At 39.9% G+C, this 25,781-nt stretch overlaps 1 protein-coding gene across 1 annotated transcript in view; it reads right to left on the bottom strand.

The window, feature by feature from the left end:
• Positions 1 to 3,956: 3,956 nt before the first annotated feature.
• Positions 3,957 to 25,781, bottom strand: part of IPO11 (importin 11) — a 417,607-nt gene continuing 395,782 nt past the window's right edge. The window contains exon 30 of the mRNA XM_063454060.1: positions 3,957 to 4,140. Within this exon, the coding sequence (XP_063310130.1) occupies positions 3,976 to 4,140 (165 nt within the window). The 3' untranslated portion in view covers positions 3,957 to 3,975. The remainder of the gene's footprint in view (positions 4,141 to 25,781) is intronic.

Genomic DNA, 25,781 nt, shown 5'->3' with positions numbered 1-25,781 from the left:
GCTCCCCCTTGTCTCCAACTAAGGGAAAAGAAGGATGGCCGAACTCCTAGAGAGAGCCTTTTTTACACAGTTAACTCCCTTGTTTCTGCTGCCTGAAGAGCATTCAAAGATAGGACACATAACCCCTATTGAAAAAAACTTAAGCCCAGCATTTCTTTGCTACAGGTCCCTTCAAGCACTAACAGAGTTATAAGTAAAAAGATGTTGGCTCCCATAGAGGAGCAATCTATGAATTAATAATGTTTATGGCTTCCCCAAAACTGCTGCCCTTAGAGTTATTATTACCAAGATGGAAAAAGGGGGGATTTTTTTTTTGTAGAGGAAATGTTTAACCCCTTAAGGACACATGACGTGTGTGACACGTCATGATTCCATTTTATTCCAGAAGTTTGGTCCTTAAGGGGTTAAGGTACTCACCAACCCCTTCTCCATAAGTATAAAATGATATGAATCCAATCTCTTATGTGCAGTGGTTCAGGTGTATACTGAGCCTAACTCACTTCGTCCTGCCTGTGCAGGCTGTTTACTGAGTTCTTCAAACGAAGAGAGGTTTAAAACTCTGTTTGGTATACCCACGGAAACGCAGGAAGGTGGGCAAAAAATAAATTCCTGTTTGTCCGGCTGAGGACAGGAAAAAAAGATTGGGGTATGAAGGGAGGAGGGACCTTTATACCTATAGTCCGATTAATTTAGTTAGTTTATTGTTCCTGTCCTCACCCTCATGGCCCCCCCTCCCGCCGGGCTAAAGTTGGAGGAAGGGGTAAAAACACTTACCTTTCTCCAGCGCCGGGCTCCCACGGCGCTGGGGACTCTCCTCCCTCTTTGGCTGAATGCGCATGCGTGGCAAGAGCCGGGCGCGCAGTCAGTCAGTCCATAGGAAAGCATTCTCAATGTTTTCCAATGGACACTGGTGTCTTCTCACTGTGAAAATCACAGTGAGAAGCGCGGAAGCGCCTCTAGCGGCTGTCACTGAGACAGCCACTAGAGGCTGGATTAACCCTAATGTAAACATAGCAGCTTCTCTGAAACTGCTATGCTTACAGCTGCAGGGTTAACCCTAGATGGACCTGGCACCCAGACCACTTCATTAAGCTGAAGTGGTCTGGGTGCCTATAGTGGTCCTTTAACATCACCACCCCAGTAGCCAACCACATTAGGAAAGTACATAACAGTGACGTTTCCAACCTGAAACTTCAGGCACTTGAACTCATCACTCCCAATTCCAGGAAGGGAAATTTTTATTTAAAATTGCTGAAACAAGAATCAAAATGGATACACTTGTTACATACATTAGCACCCCGCGGTCTAAATGAGGAGTTTAATTTTATTCCTGTCATTCATGACTAATAGTGATGTCCCGAACAGTTCGCCGGGAACCGTTTGCCGGCGAACATAGTGTGTTCGCGGTCGCGAACACACGCGATGTTCGGTCCGCCCCCCTATTCGTCATGGAGGTGGGAGGGAGGGTCTGCTGCTGATTGGCTGGAATGTGTCTGCTGACTGTGAGGTACAGGGTCAAAGTTTACTCAATGATGACGAATAGGGGACGGACCGAACATCGCGCGTGTTCGCAGTCTATGTTCGCCGGCGAACGGTTCCCGGCGAACGGTTCCCGGCAAACTGTTCGGGACATCACTAACCCTCATATCTTGCAGAACTCTTAATATTTCTATAGACCTGTTCAAACCATGTGTATATACAACTATATAACCTATACCAAAGTACATCTCTTAATATGTCTAGCACCATATTGGTTAGAACTTGGTCTGTGTTTGGGCGTGTTTTTCAACCGAAATTTAGACTCAAGATCTTCTGACTACTTCAAGACATATATTAGATAAGTGGCGTGGCAACTATATATATCTTTTTGGCTACATGAATGGTTCCATATATAATTATAACCATTAGAACTGTATGTTCAGAGAAGTTCACTTACAGCATTACCATTAGAACTGTATGTTCAGAGAAGTTTACTTATAGTATTACAAAAAAATGAAGGCACCTTTAATTGATTTGTCTACAAGATAAACTGTCATTTATTAGTATTTCTTCTGACAGACTAGCTTGCATGGTCTGTAGTTGTCTATTTATTTATTTTTCATTTCTTTACTATACCTGACAGAACTCTGATGGTAAAGTTCGCATAAGACTCAGTATCATCTTAGTAATATGAAATAGTGTTAACTGCTGATCTCTAATAACTATACACTGCACCTTTTTATATTAAATCTGTACATATTCAGTTTATTTAATCACACAACAAGCCAATTATTAATAGGTCTATTATCAAATACTTTTAATCGCTCTATGATTCATTTAATATTTAATATATTAGTTTCCTATTGGCATATCATATAATACAGTTACTGCATGTCCATTTTCATGTGTACATTTCACTATTCCTTTTCATATTTTCTTTTTTGATTTGAATTTTTCCATTGTACGTCATATCACATCATTAGGGTCTCTGTATAATACTTTTACAATATCTATTTCAAGTATCCTTTCGGACACTTCCACTTCTGTCCTTTCCGTGTATTCACGTTCTCCCATTCATTAAGTAAAACCACATCTCCTGTTACACAGTGAGATGATTGGTACATTTAAATACACTTTATCCAGTGGGATTGTTGTATCCCTCATTTAAAACCAGCAAATGTCGGTTTCCCGGTTCCCCTCTGATGAGCTAAACGGCGAAACGCACGTCATGGAAACTAGGGGCACTTCGCCCTTACTAGCAACGTTATTGTGCACGTTTTCAAATGGCTTTTTATTGCTGTCAACCTAAGGCACACCTTTGCAATAATCATGCTGTCTAATCAGCATCTTGATATGCCACACCTGTGAGGTGGATGGATTATCTCGGCAAAAGAGAAGTGCTCACTAACACAGATTTAGACAGATTTGTGAACAATATTTGAGAGAAATAGGCCTTTTGTGTACATAGAAAAAGTCTTAGATCTTTGAGTTCAGCTCATGAAAAATGGGGACGAAAACAAAAGTGTTTCGTTTAAAACTTCGTTCATTAGCTAACACGTTTTCGTTTTTTGTTTCCTTTTAATAGGGCAATAGGTTTTTGAAGATTAGGAGCAGCCTTTAACCACGAACGAACAAAGTCATGTTCTGATCAAAACAAAACCTAGAATTTGAGCAATAAGTTTGTTCAATCATAATTTACCTCTTTCATATTAAGTGCTCCCACACTTATTATTTTTTTTTTTCCAGGAGAAACACTGCTTTAATTTCATATCAAATATTTACATATGAAACCATTTAAAATGAATTAAATCTAAAAGAAATTTGAGAAATTACGACATTTTGTTATATTCTTAGCTCTTCATGGCATTTTAACTGTGAATGTCATAATATTGCTAGGTTTTAAAATACACATAGCTATGTTCAGCGATATCTCACGAGTACAACAGTAACCCCCATGTATAGGTTTTATGGGGTTTTGGAAAGTAACAGGGTCAAATACATGGCTTTCCCCTTTTCAGCTTTTACACATTGAAATATGCCAGGTTGGATTCCTGGGCCTATGTTGTCTTTGAGACTGTATGGCAGCCCAGGAATGAAAATTAACCCTATCATGGCATACCATTTACAAAAGTAGACAACCCAGGGTTTCATCTCTGCACCTCATAACTCCATGTGACACCATGCCTGCACTAATGTGGCGCCCTCTAGCTTTTTCTTATGACATATAACACTGAATAATAAGAAACCATGAGAAAATTGACATGTAAACATTTTAAAAGGATTTAAAGAATGAATATTTCATTATAAATATGACCACCATTTCACTATAGGAATTAAGGAAAGAAGAAGGGTTTTTAGGAGTATAAAATTAAAACACAGTGTGTATAAAGTTAAATGCTTTGATCTCATCATTTTATTTGTACTTCTAAAAAAAAAGAAATGCTAAATCCTATTGCTTTGGAGTAAACACACAACAATTTGTGAAACTTCTTTTATTTAAATGCGTTGTAAAAACTCTTGCAGCTGTTTTACTAGTTCATTGTCTACAGTCTCCATTAGACAGCGGAATCCGTCTTCTCCCAATAACTCCTGCTGTACTTTCAGTTTTTCATATACAAAAGTTTGTAGCGACACTGTATGCACTGGATCTCTTAAAGCGAGCTGGAGCACAGAAACAAACAAAAAAAAATATGTTAAAATATGCCAACGTAAAACATTCATATATTTCAATTTCCCGCATAGTAATAAATGTTTGCAAGCTGTGCTTCATTGCATTAAGAATATTATATGGTAGCAGATAATAAAACACAATGGCAGTAAAACACATTCATAAAAAAACATTTATACATGAAATTCACATTATTTATGAAGACAGAGGATACATAATGCCATCAAGGACATTTGGAGACATTGTTATAAAATAGAGAGTAAAAGTCAAGCAATTTAAAAATGTCTTCAGAATCCAAGATAGCTGTACTTCCCATGATACACATTTTGTATTTGCCATTACACCCTATTTTTAGGTTACAGTGTATTGCAGACTTCCCCAAACTCCGGCCCTCCAGATGTTGCTGAACTACAACTCCCATAATTCTCAGTCTATTTCATTCATAGAATCATCAGAGTTGTAGTTCAGCAACATCTGGAGGGCCGGAGTTTGGGGAAGCCTGGTGTATTTGGTGGTGGTATATAACTTTGCCCCTGCTGCCTGCTAAACCCTCCCTACTAAACCCTGGTAGAGGATAAAGAAATCTTCTACCCAGGTTTCATGCTGCAGAGCAGTGCTCCTCAAGGCACACCTAACAGTCTGGGATTTAGGAAGTACCCAGGTGTGTCTGAGGTATTTAAAAAAAAAAACTAAAAACACTCTAAGGTTTTTTTTCTCTCTTTTTCTAAACACCTTAGACAGACTTGGGTAATCCCTAAATCCTGGACTCTTAGGTGTGCATTGAGGAAAGGGTTGAAGAGCACTGCTAAAAAGAGAAACATGTGGGACTGGAGTGCGGTGTGGACCCTCCCCCACTTGGTTTGCTGCTGTATAACACGATAACCTTTGAAATTATACTAAGTTGCAAGGATGCATATAGTGACACATTCTAGAACTGTAAAAAAGTGTAAAACTATATTTTACAGACATGTTGCGATACTTTTTGTAAAGAAACAGAAAAAAAAAAGACAAGCATTGCCAAAAAATTTAAACCAATGTATTTTTTTTAATGATATTTATTAAACATGTTAATATGGTCTGCCTGGAATATTAATATGGTTAAATGTGCAGTTATTGAATAGATTTATACGCTACTCATGTTCTGTACCATTATTCATATTTAAAGGAAAGAAAAAAATATAAAATAAACAAACCTACAAAGCCAGAATATAAAAGAGTGTTATTTTTAATACACATAGAAAAGTGGCCCCACATGGAACAGCTTATAATGTATGCACATAATGACACATACTGTGTTTTTCTGGTACCATTTATTACATCAGCTAGATGAGGCTTAAGTAATGACATACTGTGGCCTCCCTGCCTTTTGGTCCCTGCTGATAATATATCTTCCTGTACAGTTTGATATCCTGCTGGTTTTCCCCACAGCGTTACTACACTGCTTTCCTATTTTTATATACATCTAAAATAATGAGGCCCCACTCATTTTCAGTAGCTGATATTAGTGTCCCATTAATCCTGTCTTTCTTAAAGGGCCTGCTGCATTATGTTACTATTAACAGTGTCCATTATTGCACTTTATTTTATATATGTTGTTAGAGTTTCAATTATTCAGCTATTTCACAGATCGTAAAAAAAAAAAGTGTTTTCTTAGAAAATTATTTGCAAAGAGCAACAGAGTGACATGTGATTTGTGGTTGTTTTGTCATTTTGGATCTCCACAAATACTTTTAACAAATTTTAGAACCGCCAGGCAATTCACAAGTAGGAGGTAGGAAGACATTTGTCCAAAATAGAGGGACGTGATAGAAAGAAAGATTACAAGGTCTAATAGTGTATGGCTTTTTGGTGTTTGTAGTAAGTGGAACTATTTAAGCGTTTTAAACGGGATACAACAGGCTGACTAATTATTCTCATCTAATTCCACTTCTTCTTACTAAGGTAGCATGGCCCCATAAACCCCTACATGAAAGAGCATGCTTGCTGGTCTGGAAAGTAGCTCTGGTATCCAGTCAAACTGCACAAGTGCTGTTGTGTGGCAATGTGCCCTTTTATTTGCTTTCTGCATTTAATAATGCACGTGCATTGAGATTTTTGGGAACTCAGAGAAGAAAAACTGGGATGGAAGGACAAGTATCTCAAATCGAACTGAGAAATGAGTGACCAGGAAGAGCGGGAGAACCCTCATTGAGGAGTTTCTCCTGTTCTTAGTCACAGCAACTACAGCTCATACTCTATAGTTGCTTTAGCTTACTCTTCCAGCAAGTTTGTCTTGCAGTTTTCTAAAGGAGTTTAGGAAGAGTGTGTAAAATGCCAGCTCTGACACCTATGTTCAAATAAAGACTGCCTTTTAAAAAGAAACCATCAGGTGTGTCTGGATACTTGTATTTACTACCATTGTATTTCTGTGGGAACATTGCCCTCCCTGTCTGTTGCATCCTGGTGGCAGTACCCCCCCTGTTAAGTGTGTGCACAATCCGCTTCAATTGCAAACAAACGTGTTCCTGAAATAAGGCCAGGAATTTATTTAAGAAGATATTATAACATCTAAGGGAACCAGCCATGATTTTACTCTGTCAGCCATCCCTTTTAAATTAACAATGAAGGGAATGTCAGGGATGATCTCATTTTACTGCGGTTTTTATTTTATTTTTCTCTGGTTTTGGATGCAGCACTATATTTCAATTAGGAAGAGAAACATAGATGGAAAAGTTCAATATTAAAGAGTAACTGTCACTTCACAGTCCATGACACATTCTAGTAGTAAAAGGTACAAGCCCATGTCAGAGAAAAGGTGTGCATCCCATTTATCCTGGGCTACCTAGACAAACTACGACACTCCAGATATTTTGGAGCAAAAAGGTCGTAAGAGCATTATGAGAGATCTAGTCGCCAACATCTGAAGTGTAAAAGGTTGCCTGTCCCTGCTCTGTGATCAGATAATGACTATGACTAATGCTTCATCTGACTTTTAAAGGGGATGTGGATTGTGAGTGCTTAAAGGACCACTATAGGCACCCATACCACTTCTGCTCAATGAAGTGGTCTGGGTGCCAGGTCCATCTAGGATTAACCCTTTCTGCTGTAAACATAGCAGTTTAAGAGAAACTGCTATGTTTACATATGGGTTAATCCAGCCTCATTGACAGCCGCTAGAGGCGCTTCCGCGCTTCTCACTGTGATTTTCACAGTGAGAAGACGTCATCGTCCATAGGAAAGCATTGAGAATGCTTTCCTATGAGACTGGCTGAATGTGCGCGCAGCTCTTGCCGCGCATGCACATTCAGCCGATGACGGCGAAAAGGAGGAGGAGAGTTCCCCGCGCCGAGGGAGCCCGGCAGGGGAAAACAGGTAAGATTTAACCCCTTCCATCCCCTAGAGCCCGGCGGGAGGTGGGCCCTAAGGGTGGGGGGGACCTAGAGACCCTAGTGGTCCTTTAATGTCTGTGTGGAACCTGTATATAATGTGAGCTGTGCAAAATCTGTGTCTTCCACAGTTCTAAAAGATAGAGAAGAAGACGCTACTTAATGTATATGACAATTTGCAGAAAACTTTCAGAGAATAGCACGCAATGCATTTTACAGAAAACCATCATTATTAGCATGGAAAACAGTCTTCTAAGTCTCTGTCTGTGGGCCAGTTTTATATCAGTATCATTTCTGCATTAGTTAAATCTTTTCATTTGACAGTAAAAGCTTCTCTTACTACTGCTTACATATTATTCACTAAAGTGATAATTCAAAGTGAATTTCAAATTTGAGTCCACAGTAGCCAAATTGAAAGTATAATTCACTAAGAGAATTGTTCCACTAATTATTTCGGTCAAATTTAAAATTCAATAGTGAACAACCCTGTAAAAAGGTTGGCCACCATAAAAAAAAAAAAAAATATACAGAAACACAAATACAACAAAATTTTATCAATATAAGAGGAGCAATTTATTTAAGAAATGTATAACATTTCTGTGCTACATACAATGTTTCATTGATGGTTTTCATAGATTAAGTGTCTGGAGAAAAGAGCATGAGAACCATTTCTGCAATATCTATTCAAGTGAATGGAAGTTTACCATTTCCAAACAGGGATATATATTTTTATTGGGATGGAGAAGTGCAAGCAGTATGGTAGACACTACCATTGGTCCTGACACCTGAAAAAGGGGTGCAGTCTTCATACTAAACAAACTCTAAGCTACTGAGTGCACACTACCCATGATACAGCATGAGTCTAGATCAGGGGTGCCCAAAAAGTAGATCCCAAGATGTTTTAAAACTACAATTTCCATGATGCTTTGCAATTCTTAAGCATTCTAAAGACATACAAAGCATCATGGGAGCTGTAGTCCTAAGACATCAGGGGATATACCTTTTGGGCACACTTGGTCTAGATCAGGGGTAGGCAACCTTTTAGCAGCACTGTGCCGATATAGGATTGTGATGTCCCGTAGCGTGCCGGTCCAATTTTTTTAAATTGAGGTGTGTATGCTGCCGTATTCTGCTTGTGTTATACTGTAATTGCTTTGTATCATTGTATTTGTGCGTATATGAGCTATTATATTGCATATGTTCATGAGTAGTTTGTGGTATCGTGAATGATATATATGGATGTGGGCTATGTATGGGGGCTGCTTGTGGAATTGTGTGTGTGTGGATGGATATGTCACAATGTGTGTTTGGTAGTGTGTGTATGTGTGGGGGCTGTTTGGGGTATGGCATGTGAGAGGCTGCACGTGGGGTTGTGTGCATGTATGTGGATTGTTAGCGGGTTACGTTTGTGCGGATTGTATGTATGTTTGTTTCCCATTCACAAGTGCTGGGAGGAAGTGATCTGAGATCACTTACTCTATGTGCTGCAATGCATAAATTGAGGATTGTCCTTCACCACCTTTTCCTATTAGCAGATATCTGAAGATTCACTGGGACTCCTGATAGGTCAGAGCCTGTTTGGCTGTAGCAGCTTTGAGTGCTGTGAAAAGACACCTTGAGTGCCGTGCATGGCACTAGTGCCGTAGGTTGCCTACCCCTGGTCTAGATAATGGGATAATCTTCACGTGGAAGACAAAGAATAAAGTCAATCCTGAACAACAAACAAGTATCACCTTTTGAAATAGACCAGGCTAAAAAGGTAAATATGGTTTTGTCCACAATCGCAGTCTATAAATAGCCCATTGGGAATCTCTTTTTCTAAATGTAGATATTGGTTATATGTATACCTTAGTCTTACAAAGTCGGCAATGACATTATAAAAGTGGGTAGAAGAACAGCAAACACAATACTGTTTAGACATATACTTATACTTGGTGTGTTACAGAAATTGAAGAAACTGCACAAAACGAATCCCAAAGCAAACAACTACAACAAAGTTTTTAGAAAATCAGAAATCAAATAAGTTAATCAGCCTGTGGATATGGAGAACTGTGACATTAATTTGACAAGCTAAAAATACAATAATTCATTCACTGAATTGTACCTTTTCACTATAGGCAATATACTAGTCACAGGAACAAAATGCCTTGCAATTACGAGTTGATTACATTGAAAGAAGAGAGTGGACATGTTACTGATTTGAATATTGTATAGTGAATTTACCTCCGTAAACACTATTGAGGTAAGTGGCTTTGTCAAACAGGAAGAAAAAGAGCACATTCATGAACGGATTACTGTCTAACATCAATTTGAAAAATATATTTTCAAATAGTCATGGATATCTTCTGTGTTTTTTTCCATTATTCCTAACTTAATAAAACTCAATGAGATGTTTTTCGGCGGATATCAATGAACACACATTCAGCATTTTTTTTTTCTAGAATCACAACCTTTATAGGCAAGATAAATGATCCTATTTAATTACTGTTAATCATGGTGATTATAAGCGTAAATGCTTTTTAAATTACTATGGATATTGGCTGTTTCCAGCCTGTGTTTTATTTTTTGGCTTCTTTAGTTATTGGCCATGATTGGAAAAGCACCAACAAACCATCTGATGAGCGGTAGATCAAACACTGAAGATCGTTCACAAATCAGCCGGGGATTGTCTTCAAAAGTGCTTATGAAAGCTTCTTCTTAAGAGCTTCTGACTCTCCACAGGAAGTAGTGGAGGCTGGGAGCGGTGCCTACTTACAATGGAAAGGATGACTTGGGGTACTCTTGACACCATAAACTCTAGAGCTTGCTGTAGTGGTTATGGTGCTTACATTGTTCCTTTATCTTGAGGTGTCAAGACAATTATTGAAGTAATAGTACTGATTATCATATGCTTAGTGTATGGAACGTTCATAATCCTATACAAATAATAATCATGTACAGTGGAACCTCGGAACTCGAACATTCCTGTTCAAGAACAATTCGGTATTCAAATTAAAATTTAGAGTAAAAAATGTCTAGGTACGCAAACAATCTTCGGCACCCGAACATCAAAGAGCTGCTCACCGGGGCCATGTGACCCCTACAGCCAGCTCTCTCATGGAGTTAAGATGTGGCTTTAAAGTAAGTTTGGAAGTTTCTCCCGCCCAGCTGTTACAGGATGAGTGTGTTCTACTGACCTGCAGAGATGTACCTACCTTGCTCCATCCCTGGCAGCCTCTACCTGTAGCAGCAGCACTCAGGGCAGCCCTCTCCCTACCTACACCACCCAGGGCACCTTCCTACACCACCCAGGGAAGACCTCCAGCATGTAGGGCACCCTACTAGCATCCAGTGGTAGCAAGGACCCACCAGCAGTTCCCAGGACAGCCCAGTACCCAGGTGCAGCAGCCACCCTTTCCCCCCTGTGCTCCTGCTGATAGTCAGTCCTGGCAGAGATGGGCAAACCATCCTCAGTAGGGGCACAATACACCTTCACTTGGTAAACGCCCGATTGCTCTGACTGGGAACTTATCACCAAGAGGCAACATGTGGCCCCAGACCAGCGTGCTGGGCTTCTCCGTGTACTTACTGCTTCTGCAGGAGACCCTGAGCAGGATGATCCCTGTGGACACTGGTCAGTGCACCTTCCCCAAAGCGGTAAGTACTGGAGCCAGACAGGCACATGTGCAGTGTGTGTACTATGTCAACTGTGTGTGTGTGTGTGCACCCAATGTCAGCTATGTATGTACAGTGTGTGTACGAACAGTGGTCCCATTTACAATGTAAAATGTTTTAATTTTGGGGGTCTGGAACAGATTAATCAAATATGCATTTCTATTGGAAATGATGATTCGGTTCTCGAATGAAACAGAACTCGAACAGCCTTCTGGAACGGATTAAGTTTGAGTTCTGAGGTTCCACTGTATATTAGATCACATTCTATTGCATAATCTTAAAGCACATATTTATTCTTCAACACACAAGCAAAAACCAGAAAGGCTTTAACAGAAAGATATTGAAGCACAGCAGAATGTGCAAAATATATACGAACATACTATTTACACAAAGATGGGTACAAACTTGTTGTTTAAAAATTATTTTAACAATAGTTGACTATTTTTTCCCCCTGTACATGTAATGCGTGCTAGTACTCTTGGCTTATGATCAATATTGCAATCTGACACCTGCTAGCATTTTATTCTACATTTTCTCCTCTGCAACCCTGAAGCTTTATTTGTGACATGCTAGAACATTTTAAAACCTGTGTCTTCCTAACAATCTTTCCAGCACCCTTTGTTTCACTGTAGAGTTCATTCTGCAATAGTTAACTAGCATATCCAAAAAATCAACATGTTTAAAGACTGTTACTTTCTAATAACATTAGTTACAACAAAAAAAAGAGAAAGGGCAGTATTTACATTACTGCCTAGGGACACCTCTGGGGGCAGTCACTCAGACTTGCAGGTTGTAATATCAGGGACACAGATAAGGGGCGATAAGAAATGGAAACAAAAAAATGGTGCAGTATTTTCTACAGAGGATAATTAAAAACGTATCTGTGTCCCTGATATTACAACCTGCAAGAGGACACTCTCCATATATCCCATAAGCGGGGATTATACCGCTGTATGTCATACATGCCAGAGCTGGCTTAGGCTCTGTTAAATGTGAGTGTAACCTTACTACTTTACCAATATATCTGTACTTTGAGGAACATACTGCACCATTATTTGCTCTCACCTCTTATAGCCCTTTTCTATCTATGTGGATATTTGAGAAGTGCAAGAACCACCATTCCCTGGCTTTGGAGATTTCCATTGGACTCCAGTTCTACATACCTAGATGTTGTCCTTATAGGGACTTACCCAAGCAAAAACAAATATTTTTATTCTTATATTGTGGTTCTGCCCATCTCTGTTTTTTTGTATCTCTTTGATTATCTTCAAGGGCCTTAAATGAGACCTTGTTTGGGTTTGCTGCCTTCCCTTTTTTTGTATTTATTAGTGCTGACTCTTAGCAGTTTCTCTTTCCATCGTTGCTAACTAAACAGAGAGCACTATTTTTCTGTTTTTATTCTCATTTTATGTACTAGGTGAATATCTGTGACACTGCAATTTGGAGGGAAATACACGTGAACGATCGACACTCTGACGCTTGAACCTGACCTACCATCTACAAGGAAACAAGCTGAGTGACATTACCGCCCAGGCGCATATATCTTGAGCTGAACATAAGCTCCAGAAAATTGTAAGTGGCATTTTTCTTATTTTACCTCACCACATATAGAATATACTACACTAAATTCTATTGTTTTGTCCTCATATTTTCCATACTTACCACCATATGAGTCTAAGGACACCCAGAAGGTGCTGCTTCCCTGTACTCAGTCTGCCCAGAAAAAAAAAAATATATAAACTTAAAAAAAAAAAAAAAAAGCACTAGTGAGAGGCTCTGTGAATTTAAAAACCTAAAACAAAATCCCTTTGTATTTATCTTTATTATCCCCTTCAAAGCAGAACTGTAATTTATCTGCCCATAAAGAATATTAGTTATTACTTTACCAAAGCAATCATTTTAAACTAAAATAGATTTTGGAAACACTTAAAAAAATACTTTATTTCTATTACAGTAAGTTTGGATCAGTGAAGACAACTTGAAAACAATTGAAAATTGGTACATGTATATACGCAAATCTGTCAATCAGAATGAACTATTCAAGTTCATATTTCTTATAAAATAGGAATGAGATACTAAAGGTAATATGACAATTAGTACAAAGAAATAGAAAAACACTGTAGATTGAATATAGTACATATAACTAAAATTGGTGAAACCTGAATGACAGACAAATTGTTGTGTTGTTTGACATACAGGCAGTCATAAAATTGTATTGATATTTTATTGATCAAAATAACTAGATTTTGCTTCATGGTCAAGTTGTTTAATTCTTTCACCATCAAACGGTTTCTTAAAAATGAAAATGATATCAGGGATGTGAACAATATATCACCTGACACATGGAACATGCAGTTGTGGGCGCTGGGCAAGAAGAAGCCTTTATGAGCCCTGTGCAAAAAAATCTTCACAGTGCCCTCCCTGGCCACACCCCTAATCCAATACCTCCTATCATTCAACAACAACAAAAAAGTGATAATTGCTAGGAATTCAAACTGAATTTCAAATATAAAAGCTAAATTGTCAAAATGGGCATTTGCTATGTTCCTGCAATCTTGCACAATGTCCCACTGACCCTTCTTTTGTACTTTTGTGCATGCACAAGTGTATGCCTGTGGTATGTGAAGTGACACTACTTGTGGTGTTGAATGTATGTGGGGACACGTGTGGGGGACACTACTTGTGATAGTGTGATGGGAGGCTGATTGTGGTATTGTGTGTTTGTAGGGACCTAGCTTTGTGGGATTAAGTTGTGGGTGTAGGTGCTGATATCTGTGTGTGGATTTGATTTGCAGTGTTTGTGGGTAGAAAATAGTGGCTGTAGGGCGTTTGTGTGGGAAAATAGAGGCTGTAGGGTATGTGCATGTGGCAAGACAGGGACTATAGCGTTTATGAGGGCTGTATTATAAGGGGGTTGAGGGCTGTAGTGCACCGGAATATAGGAGCTGCAGTGTGGGCAGTGGAGATAGCAGTGTAGAGTAGTGTAGAAGATATAGGCTTTGGTGTGTGGGAGAATGGGATGTACTGTAAGGGGATTGGGTGAAGTAGTAACAGTGTAAATGTTGTAGTGTAGAGGGAGATATGGGATGTAGTGTAGGAGGATGGGGCTGTACTATAAGGATGTTGGAGTCTGTAGCATAGGAGGAATATGCTGTAATGTAGAGGGACATAGGGGCTGTAGTGTAATGGGGTTAAGGGCTGTAGTGTAAGGGGTGATGGGGTTGTAGAGTAGGAGCTAGAGGCTGTAGAGTAGAGGGAGATAGGAGCTGTAGTGTAAGAGAATGGGGCTGTGGTATGGGGGTAGATTCTGTATTATATACGGAGATAGGGACTGAAATGCGGGAGGATGGGGTCTGTAGTATAAGGGAGGAGAAGGAGGCTGTAGTGTAGAAGGTAGAGGCGGTAATGTAAAGGGGGATAGGGTCTGTAGTGTGTGGGCATGGTCTGTAGTATGTGAAGATGTAGGGGGGGTTGTGTGAGCTGCAGGTGTTTATTCAGAATGAAAATAAACAAATACATACATTTTATTCCCTCTCACTCTTGCTTACCTTAAGGGAGTGGGTTAAGTTGATCCCTGGTGGAGCAGTATCAGCCCCAGGTGGTGCACAACCTGTATGGTGAGTACTGTGCTCCCTAGGCAGGCACTGGTGGATAACAAGAGAGTTGCCATGATAACCAGTATCAATGCTCTGATCCCCTCCAGATATCGAAAAAGGCACCCATGATACAATCCCTCAGGCCTCATATTGCAGTCCAACATTTTACTGGCATCAGTACTGACCAGTTGTGAAGCTGGCTGGACGATCCATTAGACATGCACCTAGTGGAACCTCTGCCAACAGCCCTAGTACGCAGGGCATTTTGAGGGAGCAGATGTTAGTACTGCTCCCTCAAAATTCTCTCTGACTACAAGACTCCTCAAATATACAATTATCCATAGACACACAGGACTTAAATCCACAGGCAGCTCATACCTGGTTTTCTGTGGTGACCCCAATCCTTTGCTGTATGAAATCTGGTGGTCCAACCACACAAATAAATGCACAAAACAGACTACAACAACCAGATTTTCAAGCAAAAAGTTAATCCTCTTTATTCTTCCATATGTGGATAATAAAATTAATTCAGCAAAATGTAGAATGTAAAGTGACACATAATAGCAGTTTATCCGTTCCGTACCCTTGTACATTAACCAAACTCCACTGTTACCAGCACAATGCTCCTCACAAACTGCATCATGTGAAGCACCTGAAGATATATGGGTTGTGCCTGAAATTCAAGCACGGCAGCTAGAAGCACAAAATCAAATAAAGGGGAATATCCATTAACCCCTTAAGACCGCAGCCAAATGTACAAGTTGTGATCCAAAAAAACTTAAACAAAACCTGGCATTTGCGCTATATGTCTGTCCAACCATAATTCACCTCTTTCATATTAAATGCACCCCCCATTATTATATATCATTTTATTCAGGGGAAACGGGGCTTTCGTTTAACATCAAATATTTAGGTATGGAACATAATTTAATATGAAAAAAATATTTAAAAAATGGGAGAAAATAAGAATTTTTTAAATTTTTTTAGTTCTACGTGACATTCTAACTGTGAATGTCATAATACTGTTTGCTTTTACTGCAATACAATACACATATTTGTATTCAGCGATGTCTCGCGTGTAAAACAGTACCCCCTATGTACAGGTTTTATGGTGTTTTGGGAAGTTACAGGGTCAAATATAGCGTGTTACATATTTCAGTTTTTTTACATTGAAATTCGCCAGATTGGTTACGTTGCCTTTGAGACCATATGGTAGCCCAGAAATAAGAATTACCCCCATGATGGCATACCATTTGCAAAAGTAGACAACCTAAGGTATTGCAAATTGAGTATGTCCAGTCTTTTTTAGTAGCCACTTGGTCACAAACACTGGCCAAAGTTAGTGTTAATATTTGAAAATGCAAAAAACTAATTTGAACGCAAATTTTGGCCAGTGTTTGTGACTAAGTGGCTACTAAAAAAACTGAACATACACAATACCCTGAGTTGTCTACTATTGCAAATGGTATGCCATCATGGGGATAATTTTCATTCCTGGGCTACCATACGGTCTCAAAGGCAACCTGGCGAATTTTAATGTGAAAAAACTGAAACGCAAACCTTATATTTGACTCTGTAACTTTTGAAAACACCATAAAACCTGTACATGAGGGGTACTGTTATACTCAGGAGACTTCGCTGAACACAAATATTAGTGTTTCAAAACAGTAAAACGTATCACAACAATTATATCGTCAGTGTAAGTGCCATTTGTGTGTGAAAAATGCAAAAAATGTCACTGTCACTGACGATATCGTCGTTGTAATATATTTTACTGTTTTGAAACACTAATATTTGTGTTCAGCGAAGTCTTCCGAGTAAAACAGTACCCCCCATGTACAGGTTTCATGGTGTCTTGGAAAGTTACAGAGTTAAATATAGTGCTAGACAATGTAATTCCCTGAACTTTTGGCCTGGGTTGGCAGGCAGGTCCTGCAAATTGTAATTAATAAAATGACCTAATTATGTAAAATTATTACATAAATATATGCGTAGAATTATTATATATATATGTGTGTATATATATATGTGTGTATATATATGTATATAATTTTTTTTAATTATTTTTATTTATATATAGGTATATACATAGTGATATATACGTATATACTTATGTATATAGATATATATTATTTCGTTCTACATGTATTTTGATATCAATATATATATTAATTTTAAAATACAGTTAGAACGAAATTACGCATGTTTATATATTTTTTATCTATTTTTTTATTATTTTTTTATTTTTTTTTTTTTTTAACGTATTTATATATTTATTTATTTTTTATTATATATAAATATATATATAATGAAAATTATATATATATTTAATCAATATCATTGTACGTGTATTTTGATATTAATATATATATATAATTATGTATATATTAATATTAAAATACACGTAGACAGTGTATGCATATTTATGTGTATGTGTGTATATGTGTGTATATATATACTTAGATCATATATATAATAAATATATATATGATCTAAGTATATATAATTTATTTTTACACTGTTTTAAATTTTTTTTTTTTTTTTCAGACAGCAGGGGGAGTACCTGTCATTACAGGCACTCCCCCTGCTGGCAATGCCTTGGACGGCTATGCCGTCCATGTAATCGCGGGGTCCTCGCAAGGACCTCGCGATCACATGGCCCTGGGTGGCTGAAGAGGACGCAGGGGGACTCCCTGGGCTCCCAGGTAAGTCCCCCATACCGTGGGATCGCCGGCGACCGGGTAAGTACATAAGATCGCAGGACGTACTATGCCGTCCTGCGGCTTTTAGAGCCACCAAAATAAGGACGGCATAGTACGTCCTGCGGTCTTAAGGGGTTAAATAGTGCCAAGACATAAGCAAAACAATCAGAAATATTGAATGTATAACAAACTGAGTAAAAATAAATTATTTTAAAATATAATAATAATGGACACAAGCAACAGGGCACACACAAAGTGAACACCCTAATAAAAACCGTAGACATACAAATGAAATTAAAATATTGCTAATAAAAGCTTGAGGGTAAATTCAAAGTCAGAAACTATCGTAAATGAGCTCCAAAGTAACTATTGATAATAACAATGCTTAGTAGTAAGGGAGAAACTAGTAAGGGAGTTACCACGGCACCTTGTGCAGCCGCAGTCCATGCACACCTCAAAGTCTGATCCTGGTGGCAGGCTGTACATTTACTGCACAGCAGCTAGTAATCTGTGCTATGTGTGTGTCGCACAATGTGTAGTTTGTGTGTGTATGGGTCAGAGAGTGAAAAAGTGAGTGAATGTGATACCGGAGAAACTGACGGAAGCCAAGCACAGAGAAGTGGACACAGGATTCTTCAGGAAGGAAGAGATTCTTTATTCGATTCACCGACCGGGGCTCAGAGGGACTAATGTCACCAAAATACAACAAGATCTGAGCCCAGAACTGACTGTGTAAATGCATAATATAGACATATAGCTCCTCCTATAGTTAACTCTACCCACATATACTCTTTACCCAATCAGCTGAACAAAGCCTAACTTCCCTTACCCGTTAGACCACATGGCTCACCCAGAATAATGGAGGAGGGGAAGTGTTTTCAGTTTCTACATTCCTGCACTTGCTCAATACAGTGTTGATTGTATCTTAGCTACGTGTAACTGACTAATTGATACACCAACATTTACACATATGCCACATGGCAATCTTGTCCTAGTAAATTTATTTTTACTGAGATTCCACCACATTCCCCCCTTTGATGCTTCTGATATTTCACAATTCCAGATGCATCACTTAAAGGGACACTCCAGGCACCCAGACCACTTCTGCTCATTGGAGTGGTCTGGGTGCCAACTCCCACTACCCTTAACCCTGCAACTGTAATTATTGCAGTTTTTCATAAACTGCAATATTTACATTGCAGGGTTAACTCCACCTCTAGTGGCTGTCTATTAGACAGCCACTAGAGGTCACTTCCTTGTTTCTAGCACAGGTTTCCTGTGCTAGAGCGTCGCTGGACGTCCTCACGCTGTGTGAGGACCTCCAGCGTCGCTCAAAACCCCATAGGAAACATTGAAATGATTTTTCAATGCTTTCCTATGGGGAGACGTAATGCGCATGCGCGGCATTTCCGCGCATGCGCATTAGGTCTCCTCGGCCGGTGAGCGAGATTAGTCTCGCCCACCGGCCGACGTAAGCACTAGGAGGAGCGTCGTGGAGGCGGAGAGAGCGGCGAGGGACATCGCCGCTGTCCCAGGTAAGTGACTGAAGGGGTTTTCACCCCTTCAGTAACCGGGGATTGGTGGGTGGGAGGGAGAGGGACCCTCCAGTGCCAGAAAAACGGATCGTTTTTCTGGCACTGGAGTTTCCCTTTAACCATAGTTTGCTTACACCTCAGGTTGCCATGAATCAGAACAGACCTCGTAAGCATCTTAGCATCATTACAAATTCCTTCAGCATTCTGAATATATTCTCTCTGGGCTAAGGGTTCATACTTGCAAACAGCCATTACATGCGCAGCTGGTTTCCTTTCTGTCGTGCTCTCTATGGCACTCTGTATGGACCTAATTACCAATGGAACCAAACATGGTAGAAAGAGACACACTATAATCAACATGACTCCTCCTACCAATGTCTTTATCCCTCCAAGCTGCTCGTACCTACTTCCAAACCAACTACTAGAATTGTACCCGTTCCAGGCTTAAGTCGGTACATGCGTCAGTTTAGCCATGTGGCTTGTGAGATCAGCCACTGCCTGCCCTTCATCATCTATGTGCAGACAACAGTTGCTGAGATTGAACTTTCCACATACACCTCCTTCTATTTGCACTGGAAGTGAATGGAGGACTTTATCAACAGCCCAACTGGTTTACCTGGTAAGAAGGCTATGTGCTTTACAGAGGAATCCATAATTGCCTAATGGTAGAATGAGGCTTGAATCCCTGTATTAGAATACAATAACAGTTCATGGGCATACAGTTTGGCTGTTAACCAGTTCCCTCACATATTACATCCCTCCAATTGGCAACAAGAAGAAGGATGGTTTGAGCATACCTAATACACATGCCCCTTCCCAGTCCTGTGGTAACTCCGAATATGCTTTCTTACCACAGAACCAGTACAAATTTGCTGGGGCTTTCCAACTAGATGTAGCAGATAGGTCAAACCACACATCCTTTAAATTGGTATAAATTGCAAACGGATTAGGTGGTTCTGAGACATTTGAAGCTGACCACCAAGTTGTATCTTTTGTACTATCATTATAAGCTTTTTGCCCTAGACAAGTCAATTCTCCTACAGATGTGTTAAACATTATTCCTTTTCTTGCTATGCAAACATAACCTATAATGGAGGTCTTTAATCGCCACTCAGATTTACCTCTAACACTCATTTGATAATCGGCTTGAGAAGATATTAACTGTTCAACTGTCTCAGAACCGGACATTACCTCCTTTGCTTCCCAGGGCCATTAGTCTCCCATGTTAGTACCTCCACACACATAGCAGTTGGTTACATTAAGACTACCAGCAATACTCTCGGCTAAATCAATAAACAAGTTCTTAGCATTATGGGGGATCTTATTTTCTACACTCATCTCTTCATAAAAAGAATGGAAAACCTGATGCGTTTGGGATGCTACGGTATCGGTCTCTATTCATATAAATAATATTGTCCCAGGATCCAAACCTGTTCCATATATCTGGAACCCAAATAAGTTCCCAAACCTATCTATAAACTGTTCAGGATTATTAATAAGTATATGGACTGGGTTACACTCCCTAGACTTACAATATGGCTTGGTAGGCAACTTAGTAACAATCATATCCTTATCTACTGTCTGTCCCCAAGTTGCCCACCCCACACAAGACCAATATGGGCAATAATTATAATCCCTATCTGGGCATTTTGGACTTACGTACTTATTTTTACTACTGGGACAAATATACTTATCGTTAGACCCATACGTTCTCTCCCACGCAGAAGATCCCCGCATACATTCCACGGTTTTCTACCACTTGATATCGCCTTACATGCATCAAATAGCAGAACACCCGAAGAATGTACGGTTTCTAATACTGTTTTATTTATTAGGGTCCCCTGTGAGTCTCAATTACGGAGGGTCAACCAAATTGTACGGGGTTGATACTCTGGATTGAAGCACTTAGGTTCGCCTACTCCTAAATGGCATACACTATACTCTATACCTAAGTATCTACACCTTGATACATATCCTTTACATTCATATTGTGAATGCCAAATTAGGGTCTGGGAAATATGATTACCTGTTATAGTAGTCTTAATGCAAACCTCATAGCTAGGTGTGTCGGTACCTCTTCCTTCCTGAATAATAAAAAGACACAAAAATACATATTATCAAAAACACTTCTTTCGATGTCTTCATCCTCAGTCTTCGTCCATGCGATGGCACCTCAGCTTCCAGGATGTAAGGGCTGCAAGGAATGGAGTTCTGCTCTTCTTCACAGAGGTCCCTTCGAGACACCCTGGCTATGATACGTGGGTGAGTGGTCATGCTTTATTATGGCCGTCAAAAACACTCACTTGTAGATCTTTGTTGATGTTCCCTTTTAACAATATTATCTTCGCAAAAAACACTTTTAATCCAACTCGGTCACACACTTCAACCGGATCTTGCAAGGATTCTCTGGATCTATGGTAGCTTGTCAGGAATCTGCCGCTGGTTTTTTTTACCCTAGAGTGATGAATCCACGGAGTCACTTCTACAACCTTTACAACTGTTGGGGTAGATAAAAGAACAACATAGGGACCTCTCCACTTGGAACCTAATGGAACAGTGTTCCATTCTTTTATCCACACTTGATCCCCTGGATGGTAAGAATGAACAGGTGGATAAATATTCACAGGTAATCTATCTTGTACAGGATGATACTCATCTGATCCCGGCTTCTGAACAGGTAATAATGAAGTGTTCCAAGGGGAGGTACAGAATTTTAGGATGTCATACTTTACACACTTATCCACATAGGTTTGTATATTTTCCTTAGCCCTCTATAATATATGGTACTAACTAAGGCTAACAGGATACGCTCCAAGCTTTAATTCAATGTGTGTTGGTGGAATATTCTGAGCAAGTCCTGGAGGATTATTCTCTGTCCATATTCTTGAAATGTCAAATAAGGATTCATCACTCTTAGGGTCTGTATTTGTTATTATAGAGTAGAAGTGCCATTCTTCTTCCCTTTGCACCGATACTGATATTATGCCTGGTGATCTATTAAACTTCAGAGACGTTGATCCGTTGGGTTTAAAAGTTATCTGGGCTTGAAGCTTTGATAATAGATCTCGTCCTAGAAGCTGAACTGGACACTCCAGCATATATAGGAACTGGTGCTTAACAAAATGGCCTCCTAGAATACAAGTATGACTCCTGAGAATTGGTCTAGCAGCGCTTTTCCCAGTAGCTCCTATCATAATTATAGTCTTCCTGAAGGAGGAGCAACTAGGTTAGTTACCACAGAGTACTCAGCACCAGTGTCAATCATGAAAGAGCTCCTCTTTCCCTCTATTGATACATCGACCATAGGCTGCACTCGGCTAAAGGGGGATGGAGCCCAGTCGGTATCAATAGTTTTCCATGACAGTGTCAGCCAGACCGACAAAATCTCTATCTTCTCTATCCCTTAATCTCTGGGTAGGGGAATAGTATGTACTTCCCTGAACACCTCCTCTGTTACTACTGTCATTCCCTCCAAGACGTTCTCTATAGCCACCTCTGTAACCATCTCGTAACCTTCTCTCTTGTCTTATCTATAACTTGCTTTATATTCCCTCTGTGGGCAGTCACTTTTCCAATATCCTTCCTCTCTACAATACGCACAGTGATTCCTACTTCCTCCCTTACTCAGCCTATTCTCAACTCCTCTATTCACCTCCCTTCCCTGTCTCTCTACACTTATGATAGCTACAGCTAGCATATCTGCCTTCATCCTCATTTTACGTTCTTACTCCTGCTTTGTTTCAATCTCCCTGTTCATATACACCTGACTTGCAATTTCCATTAACTGTGATATGGACATTCCTACAAATCCCTTTAACTTTAGCAATTTTCTTTTGATATCACCTTGGGTCTGGCTGACAAATGCTGAGTTGTTCATTCGAGAGTTCTCAGGGGCCTCTGGATTAAAAGGAGTATATAATCTATATGACTCCAGCAATCTCTCATAGAAAGCACTAGGTGACTCGTCTGCTTTCGTAAAGGAATTATGGGTCTTCCAATTAAACAGATCAGTCATGGTGAACGGGACATAAACAAATACAGGGTCTGCCAACTGTAATTGACCATTAATATCAATGTGTGGGAGGACCAGGGGTAAGCTGCAGTGGCATTTGTAAATGTCAAAGTTGGAGGGCACCGGTCATTTGTCAGGTTAGGGTGGGACTTAGATAGGGTTGTTTAGTCATAGGTTCCGGTCGGGGAGTGGTGAGGTAGGTGGAAATGGATAAATTAATTTTACTGGTCAGTAACTCGGTTAACAAAATGTTTCGGACAGGGCTAGGAGGAGCCTGACCAGTAACCAAAAAATGGTAAAAATGTATTCCAGCGTCCTATACCATTGACCATTTCATCCAGTTGTATTTCAAAACTAATTTACTGTTACTAAAGGCACACAAGGCTCAGTAATTATAGTGTTATGTCAGTGGTTATGGTGTTTTCAGTGATTATGGTATTGTCAGTGGTTATGGTGTTTTCAGTGGTTATGGTGTTATCAGTGATTATGGTATTGTCAGTGGCTATGGTATTGTCAGTGGTTATGGTGTTTTCAGTGGTTATGGTGTTTTCAGTGGTTATGGTGTTTTCAGTGGTTATGGTGTTTTCAGTGATTATGGTATTGTGTAATTGCTGAGAATTATCTGATTCAGTGGATCAGAGTTACTATTATTAAGAATTCTCCTCACAATTTTGACTGCTAATAATAAAACTGAACAATAATAAAAAAAAAACCACTAAAATACCCTTCCACCAAAAATGGCCTCAGGGTACAAGAACCAGTTGGGGGGTAGGTAGGCACAGAGAGCACAGGTGGACATACCAGCTGCACCAGTTCTTGCTAAAGAATTTAGTTGAGGGATGGTCAGATGGGTCAGATTCCATTGGGGATGGACAAACCAGTTTTTGGTAACCATCTAGTAACACAAACTGTTTTAAACAGTCAAAATATGGAAACTTGTCATAGAATTCAAACATAATAAATACAGCCACATGTACACGCATCCATACTTAGCAACGGAGCGTCTAATTCAAAGAAACACAACAAACACACCTCCAACAGTCACACTCGTTTCCCTGGCAACAGCACCATGTGGCACAGTTACTAGGTCAAACTCATACAACAAAACATACAGGGAATTCCCGTACACACACAGCTGTTACACTAGTCACTAAGTAACTAATACTGTACCCTTTGGTGAAACTATACAGTCACCCACGCTATAATTCCCTATATCTGAATTACCCGTCTATAACACACCCCAGTAACATCGTCTTTACAAACAGTAGTTATAGTACGGTTAGCATTGGTTAGAGTACAATTTAAAGTCACAGTTCAATTAGTAGTGGTTATGGTGTTAAACATACAACATAGACGACAGTTATTAGTAGTTATTTACAATATCAGTAGTTATTATACATGGTTATGGTACCGTGCGCTATAATACAGTTACACACTATTCACACTCTCGCTAGACGGCAGAGCTCACGCTATCGAGCAAGATATACACGCTACTACAACAATCTTTAACACATTTACAATTCCCAACTAATCTATTGGCCAGTACCTCGATGGACTACCTAAAACAATTTACATCCGTTTTGGTTAGCCACGCTGCCCAAACACCACATATAGCGAACTAGAGGGCGGAATTTACACAGAACCCTCTTAGTCTATATACTCTATCAAAAATCTAGTGGGTTCCAAATTTACACGCCTTCCCACTTAGCCAAGATAGGTTGAGATCTAGCGGACCGAATTTACACAGACGCCGCTTAGTCTCCCGGTCCCTCCGACCTAGCGAACAAAATATACACCCTAGAACGCTAGTCTAGACAAGACACCGGTGTCCGGCTAGGGCTATTTACACCAGAACCCCGCCTGACTCCAAACCAAAATTAAACGGGCTTACTAAAGGGCGTTTAATTGAGCGGTGCGCCTTCGCTCCTTCCCTCCACTGGAGGGGGCAGATTCCATACACAAATAACCCCTTATGGGCCTACCGCACAATCGGTATCCAATACCCCTAGTGGGTCCACCGTCTAAAACAGTAGTCGTCTTACCTCCTCGTTCCTGAACCTGGGTTCACACTCATCGACGGGGGCACCCCAGTACTTACTACGTAGAGGCCGATGATCTCCTGGACAACAGACCAGTGGCGCCGAGACGAAAGGAGGTCCACGCAGAAGTTCAGGGGTGCAGCCGTAGAGAACGTGGGCAAAGATAGACCGTCTCACGCCTCTGCTTCTCAGCTACCGTTGAACGATGAGCTTCCCGGCCCAATGCACCAAATGATACCGGAGAAACTGACGGAAGCCAAGCACAGAGAAGTGGACACAGGTTTCTTCAGGAAGGAAGAGATTCTTTATTCGATTCACCGACCGGGGCTCAGAGGGACTAATGTCACCAAAATACAACAAGATCTGAGCCCAGAACTGACTGTGTAAATGCATAATATAGACATATAGCTCCTCCTATAGTTAACTCTACCCACATATACTCTTTACCCAATCAGCTGAACAAAGCCTAACTTCCCTTACCTGTTAGACCACATGGCTCACCCAGAACAATGGAGGAGGGGAAGTGTTTTCAGTTTCTACATTCCTGCACTTGCTCAATACAATGTTGATTGTATCTTAGCTACGTGTAACTGACTAATTGATACACCAACATTTACACATATGCCACATGGCAATCTTGTCCTAGTAAATTTATTTTTACTGAGATTCCACCACATTCCCCCCTTTGATGCTTCTGATATTTCACAATTCCAGATGCATCACTTAACCAT

Source organism: Pelobates fuscus, chromosome 5 (genome assembly GCF_036172605.1).
Source record: "Pelobates fuscus isolate aPelFus1 chromosome 5, aPelFus1.pri, whole genome shotgun sequence".
In the NCBI taxonomy this organism is placed as follows: domain Eukaryota; kingdom Metazoa; phylum Chordata; class Amphibia; order Anura; family Pelobatidae; genus Pelobates; species Pelobates fuscus.
Note: the sequence above shows the minus strand (reverse complement) of the source record. Positions and strands in the feature narration are given on the sequence as shown.